This window comes from Echinops telfairi, unplaced genomic scaffold, assembly GCF_000313985.2.
Source record: "Echinops telfairi isolate 266 unplaced genomic scaffold, ASM31398v2 ScPeMD7_57;HRSCAF=196, whole genome shotgun sequence".
Taxonomy (NCBI): Eukaryota; Metazoa; Chordata; class Mammalia; order Afrosoricida; family Tenrecidae; genus Echinops; species Echinops telfairi.
Window position 1 is genome coordinate 1044158 of NW_022103955.1, and position 9780 is coordinate 1053937.

Consider the following 9780-nt stretch of genomic DNA (forward strand, 5'->3'; position numbering starts at 1 on the left):
GCTTAAGTGGAGAGCAAATGTTTTGAGAATGATGAGGGCAATGAATGTACAAATGTGCTTTACACAATTGATGTTTGTATAGATTGTGATAAGAGTTGTATGAGCCCTTAATAAAATGATTAAAAAAAACTAGAGCACAAATAAATAAAATCAAAAACAGGAAATAAATAGAATCAATAAGACAGACAAACCTTTAGCTGCACAAAGAAAAGAGGATAAAGGGTGAAGATAACCAAAATTCAAACAGAAGAGAGGACACTGCAACAACTGATCCGATCAAACAGGATAGTGATGGAATATTATGAACAACTATTTAACAACACGCTGGGGAACCTAGATGAGATGGGCAGAATGTTAGAGACACATACCTACCCAAAATGACTAAAGAGGAAATACTAAATCTTGACAGACAATAAATGAAAAAATAGTGATTAAAAAAAAACTCAACAAAAAAGTCATGGATTTGATGACTTCATGAGGAAATTCTATCAAATATTTAGAGAAAAATTGACACTGATAATGCCTAAGCTCCTCCAAAGATAAGGAAGGAATATTCCATAATTTATTCTATATAGCAAACATAACCCTGAAACCTCAGGAGAAAAAGGCATGCAAGAAAACTACAGACCAAGATATTTTATGAATATAGATACAAAAACTCTCAACAAAACACTAGAAAACAGAATCCAACAGCATACTAAAAGCGTCATACACTATGCCCAAGTGGGATTTGTTCCAGTAAAGCAGGGATGGTTGAACCTCATAAAAGCAACCAACATAATGTACCACATCATTAGAACAAAGGAAAAGAATCACATGATCATCCCTATGGATGCAGAAAAAGTATTTCACAAAATTCAACTCTTTTTCTTGATGAAAACCATAAAGATTAGAATTGGAGACAAATTCCTCAATTTGATTCAGAGGAGTAATGAAAAGTCAGCATCCAACATTATGCTTAAGGAGAACTTTCTCTTTAAATTGGTAACAGCCAAGGGTGCTAGCTTTCATCACAGCTATTTATTGTGAGTCGGAATTGACTTCATGGCAGTGAATTTGGTATTTTTTTATTCCATATTGTATTACAAGTCCTAATAAGACAAGAAAGAGGAATAAAAGGTATTCAGATGGAGAAAGAAGTAAAATTATCTCTATTCATGAATTCATGAGTATTCTATTCATGATATTGTTCTATATGAATACACAAAAAATCAAAAGTCAATAAGAAAACGTCAAGAGCTAATATAGGAATTTGGCAAAGTCACAAGGCATAAAATCAACAAACAAGACCAAGCTACATAATTGTACACGTACAAACCCCTCAATTGTGTATTTCATTGTGTATTCTCTCAACAACAACAATAAGTAAAATTTAGGAAAATAAGAAAACTCTATGGAAACCTACTCAGATGTATATAGGCTCATAGTCGGGTTGGAATTGATTGAATGGCGACTAGTTATGTATGTATATGTATACTTTTATACATATATACAGCATAATATACAACTTATCAAATAAATTTCTAAGTTATGTTCTATAATCTTCAGGTTAAACTCAAACTGGAAGTTTTAGGTTTATATATTTATATCTCACTATGACAAACCTTCTAGCAAACTAGGAACCAAAGAAAATGAGAAATATGAGACAAAGTATCTACAATCAGAGGACAAACTCCTCTAGTCTGGGAGTGGGGAGGGGAAGGGGGTGTAAATAGGAATAAAAGTTAAGGATCAACTATTACTCAGAATCGTCTCTCCTTTGTGGAATCACAGCACAACCCTCTAGCAAGCTCTAACCACCACAGCTTTATATCCTCACTCTTCCACACATTGTTCCCTAAGGGTGGATGGATAGACAGTTGAATGGATGTATAATAATCAGGAAACTGATCCAAAGAAAAATTGAGCTTCTAAATGAGATCCATAGCTTTGAACAAGTAATATACTGCCTTTAACCATCATGTGAATGCTTTCACTTATAATTTTTAATTTTATCAATATGCAGGATATTTTTCTAAGAAAATACAGCTTCAATCTTAAAATGGAAGACAATCCTTCATTTCATTTTATGCAAATGAAAAAATTCATATTCTAGAATATGTTCACATCTTAAAAAATTTTAAGCCTATATTTAAATTATGTTGGCTGAGTTATATACACTGGTAGCAAACCGCTATTACCCACTTTTTCAGGTTTAGAAGAAATATGTAACATATTCTCTAGCCCATGAAAGAGACACTAGAGAAAAATACTAGTGCTTAATTTTGTGGTTAGAAATATTAACACACAAAATTAAGCACTAGCATTTTTCTCTAGTCTCTTTTTTGGACACATAAAAGAAATTATCATATTTTTATACCAATAACACATGCATTATATGAGATTTTGCAAACCACACTACACCCTCTCAGCTTCTCTGACTCCCTGGATGCATGCTATGTGCATTGTATGTGTGGGTAAGTTATATCCAAAGACTAGGATACGAGTCAACTCATCAAAAAAGAAATAGCTTTGGACTATAGTTCCGTAAGATTTTTCTGTAAAGCAGCGGTTCTCAACCTGTGGGTTGCAACCCCTTTGGGGGTCGAACAACCCTTTCACAGGGGTCACTCGATTCATAACAGTAGCAAATACAGTTATGAAGGAGCAACGAACATAATTTTTTATATCATTTTATTGGGGGCTCATACAACTCATCACAATCCATACGTACATCCATTGTATCTCAAGCATATTTGTACATTCATTGCCCTCATCATTCTCAAACATTTGCTCTCCACTTAAATCCCTGGCATCAGCTCCTCATTTCCCCCCTCCCTCCCTGCTCCCCCCTCCCCCATAAACCCTTGATAATTTATAAATTATTATTTTGTCATATCTTACACTGTCCGAAGTCTCCCTTCACCCACTTTTCTGTTGTCCATCCCCCAGGGAGGAGGTTATATGTAGATCCTTGTAATTGGTTCCCCCTTTCCAACCCACCCTCCCGGTATCGCCACTCTCACCACTGGTCCTGAAGGGTTCATCTGTCCTGGATTCCCTGTGTTCCCAGTTGCTATCTGTACCAGTGTGCATCCTCTGGTCTAGTCGGATTTGTAAAGTAGAATTGGGATCATGATAGTGTGGGGGAGGAAACACTTAGGAACTAGAGGAAAGTTGTATGTTTCATGCAACGAACATAATATTATGGTTGGCGGGGTCACCAAAACATGAGGAACTGCATTGGAGGGTCGTAGCATTAGGAAGGCTGAGACCCACTGCTCTGAAGTGACAATAAATATTGTGGGCCACATAGAGTTTGTTTTGCATCACCTTCTTTGCTTTTAGAATTTGTGTGTGTATGTGTGTGTGTGTGTGTGTGTGTGTGTGTGCTATTAAAAAACTGTAAAAACCATTTTAAACTTTTGGGCCAAACAAATAGGCCTTGGATTGCTGGTCTCTGCTTCAGAGATTAATCAGAGTTGGACCCCTGCAGTGCCTCACCATTTAGTTTTTAACTGAGCCCAGGAAGGCATCCCCATCCTTTTCTACATTACCTCTCTCAGTCTCTCCAGCTCGTTCTGGAGGGCCAGCTTGGATATTTCCACTTCAATCATCTGCTGCCGGAGGGTTTCATTCTCATCTTCAGCTTTTGCACGCTTTTCCTCCACAGTTTCAAGTTCATGGTGCAACCTTACAGAGACATCTTTGGCTACCTGTATAGAGCCACAGGGAATCATCAAGATGGGAAGCTTTCTGCCTGTTGAAGGACATGTTCCAACAACCCCAAGGACAGAATAATTAAATATAGACAGTCCCCAGATTATGAATGATTTCCATTCCTACATCTGTCTTCAAGTCAGAAGAGTTAGTTATGGTTTGAATCTAAAGTCAATTAGTCAAATGTTTGTCTTAGTGTACAGTATACCTACTTTTTCATTTTAAAAAAAGTTAAAGAAACACTTCCAGAGACACTAAAAAATCTTCAGCCCAGTAATAAAGTAATAATAATATTTATATACATTTCAAAGTAGCACCCTTTTGTTGTTACAAACCATTGCATGTAGCTCAAAATTTTAATATAATGAGCTTTTACAAGGTTTGATTCATATAGGTTGTACATAAGTTGGGCATATGTAACATGGGGACTACAGTGAACCCTCGCCACTTCGCGCTTCGATTTCCGCGGCTTCACTCTATCACGGTTTTTGCGTAACAGCGCATGCTCTGTCATTACTGCCACTGATTGGCTCATACTGTACACGCTTCTGTCTGCATCGCTACGTATCGGAGCTACATATCAGATGCATTTTTGCTTTTGTACAGTGTACTGTAATTGTTTGCGATTTTTAGGAAATTGTATCTAAGCCCTATGATGGCTCTTAAATGAGCTGCTTCTTCTAAGCCTTCTGACAATAAAAATAAGCGCCAGAGGAAGATGCTCACCATCCAGAAAAAGGTAAAACTTTTGGATATGATCAAAGATGGCAAGAAAATCGTGGAGGTTGCACGCCATTTCGACTTGAATGAGTCTTCCGTTCGCTCCATCCGTTGTACTTCATAATATAATAAATAATAAATGATAATTGTAACGTCCAAAATGTTTTACTGCATTTTCCCTTTTTCATTTAATAAATTGGGTAATACGAGTGTAATGGTGACTAAAGGGTGTTTTTTCATGTCCTCTATGCTCTAACTATGAAAATATTTTGATTTACAAATAAGGAATCCTACTTCGCGGAATTTCATTTATCATGGTAGGGTCTAGAACCGATTAACCACGATAAACGAGGGTTCACTGTACACCAAAGAGAAGAGACCTGGAAATATTTAATTAAAAAATATTTAATAAAATGAAGAGATGAAATCTGCGTTATGAGGGAGAATATGACTTTCATGTAAATTAAAAAGACACTTTGAATAACTCTCTTATTATAGAATATCACCAAGAATACTATTTCTCCCCATGCACACGTTTTAAGAGATAAACTAAAATTAATAATATGGTAATAAACAAATAAACATCTCTGTCCACTAAGGTAATATTGTCTGCTAAACAACAACCAAAAAAAAAGACAAGAAAGAAATCTGCATGCATTAGATGAGTACTGCAGCCAAGGTTTAAACAGTCCACTGTTTCAACGTCTATGGTAAAATGCCTCAATGTTAAATGTAGTTCAACAGTCTTCCTTTCGAGCAGTAAATGAAAAAAGAGACTTTGGAAGAGAAATATAAATTACCCTTAAATCACACTGAATGACATTTCATCAGTGGTTTATAACTTTTATAGAATTACCAAGATTCTTTTCTTGTTATCATATGGGAGGCTAAATGAAATTTCACAAGTACTTTCATAAGAAGGATGTTGTGAGTAATTCACCTCCAGATAAATGATTTGAAAATCAGATCACGCGAGAACTATGTTTCCCAGGGAGAGAGAAATGACGTAAAGTCTGAAATTTCTTCACTCATGTCTGCCCAGGCTGCCAATAATCTCACAGATACTACTAGGGTTATGAGAATTTCATAGTTTTCTGAGTCCGAGAAACTTAAATAGCATAAAAATGTTAAGTGATTTTTTAATGTAAAGTGATTATGATATTAACCATAGAGAGTGACCTTTAAAATATAACTGGATTGATAACCAATAATTTTTAAAAATATAGTTCAGATCTTTATATTTCCATATAATTCCAAAACCGAATTCCCTGCCATCGAGTCATTTCCAAATCCTAGCAACCCTATAGGACAGCATAGAACTGACCCTGCGGGTTTTCTAAGACGATACATCTTTATGGGACCAGAAAGCCTCATCTTTTTTCCTAGGAGCAGCTGGTGGTGTCAAAGAGTTAAACCTTTGGGTTAGCAACTGAGATAGTTTATTGTACCAGCCTGGCCGATAAACACATGTGGGATTAATTGAAGGGCGGAAGGATAAATGGCTCGGCGACCCTCGCCTTTGTTGTCTCTTGCTCTTTGAACGTCGGACCAGTGTGCAGCTGCCTTGCTTGTTCTGTGCCTCAATTTGCAAGCTACACTACCTGTGGGACACCTAACCTGTGGACTGTGTCACTGTAATCTGAGGTCCCTTGAAGACCTGCCTTGCCACAGAATTGGAATGTATATCTCTGGAGCTAAGGACTAACTGTTGGTGACCTGGCTGACTGTTGGTGATCTGCCTTGCTGCTTGCTGCCTGTGCAGGGATAGCCTGATTCTCTCTCTACAGAGGACTACCGGACGGCCCTCAAGTCTTGAAGGGCTGCCAGTGTCTCAAAACTCACATGAGGGAGTTGCACTGGGCCACTTGTACTGCTTTATAATTTAACTGTTCATTTCTTGTGCTATATATCTATCTTTATAAAATTATTAGCAATCTGGTTTTATCTCTCTAGAGAACCCTGTTTAACACACAACCCAATGCCTAACCCACAAATACCACCCGTTATAATTACATATTTTAATATAATTAACACTTATTCATTGTTTTAATGTAAATCTATTATTTTGAATTCTTTGGCTCTAATATTCCAGTTCACAAGTCTTGAACAAGGGTAGTTATATGACTCCACATCAACCCATAAATCACAAAGCCGATGCTGAAATCTGATGAATTTCAGGAAACCTTTAACCAGAATCAGTGGGTCAATGAGTTGGGACTATATTTCCAGATGAAGAACCTGCTCACCCACCTTTAAGTCCTGTTCCAGACTCCGGATCAGCTCGCCATCCACTTCCCCATTCTGAGTCACCTTCAGGCTCTTCTGCTCAGCCTTCCTGAGACGGTACTGCAGAATTCGACAGTTTTTATTTGCACGGTCCAGTTCTCGCCGAAGTTCCTGCAGCTGGTAAACATCTTCTTCTAAATAATTGTCCCTCATTTCTTCCATTTCAGCACGGAGTTCATCCAACTCATCCTACACGAGCCAGACAGAGCAGATTTATAAGTCAACGCCGTCAAAAGAAAGGTGATGTTCCTCTCCCTCCTCCAACACTCCTCAGCCCCAAATACTAAATGCCTGCAACCATACCCACCACCTTAGGGCCACATCTGTGACATGGCAGAGGAGCCTCTGTACATGTCCTACGAGGTAACATCACCAAATATCTGCCCACATCTTACCAATCCTCAAATTGAAAACCAGTGTGGAGTATTCTTAGCAGCCTCTCACAATTTATTCCACTCCCAACATTCCCTTACATAATCATACTCAGAAAGGAAATAAAATCTGTAAACAGACCTTTAAATTCAAACCAAACATAGTCCTAGCCTATATCTCAAAAGCACACTCTAAATACTAAGATGAATGAGACTAACCCTGCCTTCAAAGAACATAAACCTTAGTGTGATAATAATAATAATAAATAAGTAACTGTTAACTGCCCCGGAAATATTATACACCTTCAAATGTCCTAAAAATTATATCCACAATGCAAAATGCATCATGTGACTTTGTAATTCACCATTCAAAACAAGAAATCTTCTCAAATACAGAAAATAAATGTTATGAATGTTGAGTTTGTTTTTTCCATTTACCTATCATTTATGCCCATCTGAATTCTACTTTTCAATCAACAGGAAGATAATTTGAATATAGGAGAATCTTCCTCTTTCCCGCAATTCCACATGCATCCCATCAGCATCCTGGCAACTCAGCATCAGTGCAGTCTCTCCAAAGGGCAGCCTCTGTGTCAGGGGTTCATAGAGTCTACTAGAACAGAGATGAAGAGGGTTTCCCTACTTCCTCTCTTGACTCCTAATTTTCCCAGAGTCTGTTCTCCATCCAGAGGAGTTCTTTTAATGTGTAAATAAGATCACCTCACCTCACCTCAAACACTCAAAGGGCTGTCTGTCACACCAAGCACATTCTTTACAATCCTCCCTGGCCTCTAAAATGCCCTGGCTCTGGGCCTACAACCAACACACACACACACACACACACACACACACACACACACACACACACACACACGTTTCTCTTTATAATCTGTTCCACAAACCCCAGTCTATGTTCGCTTCTATTGCCTCTTCCTAAAGTACTTCTGCCTCTCTTTGCAGAGCCCGTGGAAACATAATTCAAGTCTTTGCCCACACCTGCTAACCTCGAGCGCACTATCTCCAGTCTGCCTTGCTCTGCTTTCTTCACAAGTCTTTTTTTTTTAAATCATTTTATTGGGGGCTCATACAACTCTTATCACAATCCATCCATCCATCCATTGTATGTCAAGCACATTTATACATTTGTTGCCATCATCATTCTCAAAATATTTGCTTTCTACTTGAGCCCTTGGTATCAGCTCCTCATCTTTTCCCCTCCCTCCTCGCTCTCTCCTCCCTCGTGAACTCTTGATAATTTATAAATTATTATTATTTTGTCATATATTACACTGTCCGATGTCTCCCTTCACTCACTTCCCTGCTATCTGTCCCCCAGGGAGCAGGTTATATGTAGATCCTTATAATCGGTTCCCCCTTTCTACCCCACCTTCCCTCCACCCTCTGGTATAGCCACTCTCACCACTGGTCCTGAAGGAATCATCTGTCCTGGATTCCCTGTGTTTCCGGTTCCTATCACCACTCAGTGTCATTTATAGTTCTTCTCATTCCTTGTCACCCACATAAAAAAGTAAGCTCAATGAGTGAAGTCAAGTGCAACTACACCTTCATGTTGTTCCAGGTTTACATCACAAGTTTTTTTTTAAGTATTCCCAAATCCATAGGCCTAGCTTCAGTATATTGTATATAAATTTTACTGAACTATTATAAAAGATTTCAATGGATGAAGAATATGGAAAATAGTTGTAAAACTAGTTGTAAAACTGAAGTATGATGTCTCAGGACAGGATGTTCTCAGTCATCTCCCTTTATTTTGTTCAAATATTGGGGGCTTAAGAAAAAAAAAACTACCTCCCAATCTTAGACACACTAAATTGTACATTTCCCTATTGCTGTTTCCCTATTCAGTTTATTCCTGAATTCTCACCACTCTAACTAATCCTGTATTTGTTCTTAAAGCTTGGGACTTACTTACAATACATAACATATGTTTTCCAACGTCAATCAATGCTCCAGGCATACAAGAAAATGAACAAGAAAGAAACTTCCTGAAGATTATTTTAACCTAGATAGAATTAGGTGCAAGAATTGCAACAACAACAACAAAAGAATTGCAACAAATAAATTGGGAATCCTTAATTAAACAAACAAACAAAACACCACAGGTTGGCATAAAATTGAGTGAAGAAGATTCTCCAGCTCATCTCTACTGTATGAAACAATCTCTATGGGAAAGACCGTAAATATGGCAGGTTAACTCTCTCAAAGCCTCACAGGTCAAAGATTCTACCTGCTTTGTTCACATCATCTGAATCAAGACTCCAAATAGAGCCTATTTCAGTGAACTGCCAAGGAAAAGAGATATTAAAGAAGAAAGCTTAACCAACTTCCTAGTCATCAAATCAATAAAATATTTCTCTTCTCAGGTAAACATGGCTCTTACAGGATCTCTATAGCAATGATAAAAACTTAATTAAAAAATAAACTGCTTTAATGCATCTTTGCCATGTCTCTTTCTTTTTTTCTTTCATAAACAGTTCTCTCTATACATCTTGTGCCCCGTAGGAAAATTTGCTGAGACTTATAGTTACTTGACACAGCATAAAAGCTGGTCAGTTGCACGATCGATTGCTGAAGACAAAGCGGGCCCATAAGCAAATGTGATGAAGAAAGCTGATGGTGCCCGGCTATCAAAAGATATAGCATCTGGGGTCTTAAAGGCTTGAAGATAAACAAGTGGCCATCT

The 9780-nt window shown here is 37.7% G+C and overlaps 1 protein-coding gene across 1 annotated transcript in view; it reads right to left on the minus strand.

Annotated features, from left to right (window-relative positions):
* Nucleotides 1–9780, minus strand: part of MTCL1 (microtubule crosslinking factor 1) — a 204170-nt gene that overhangs the window by 185712 nt on the left and 8678 nt on the right. The window contains 2 exon segments of the mRNA XM_045290812.1: nt 3537–3695; nt 6670–6894. Of these exon segments, the coding sequence (XP_045146747.1) occupies nt 3537–3695; nt 6670–6894 (384 nt within the window).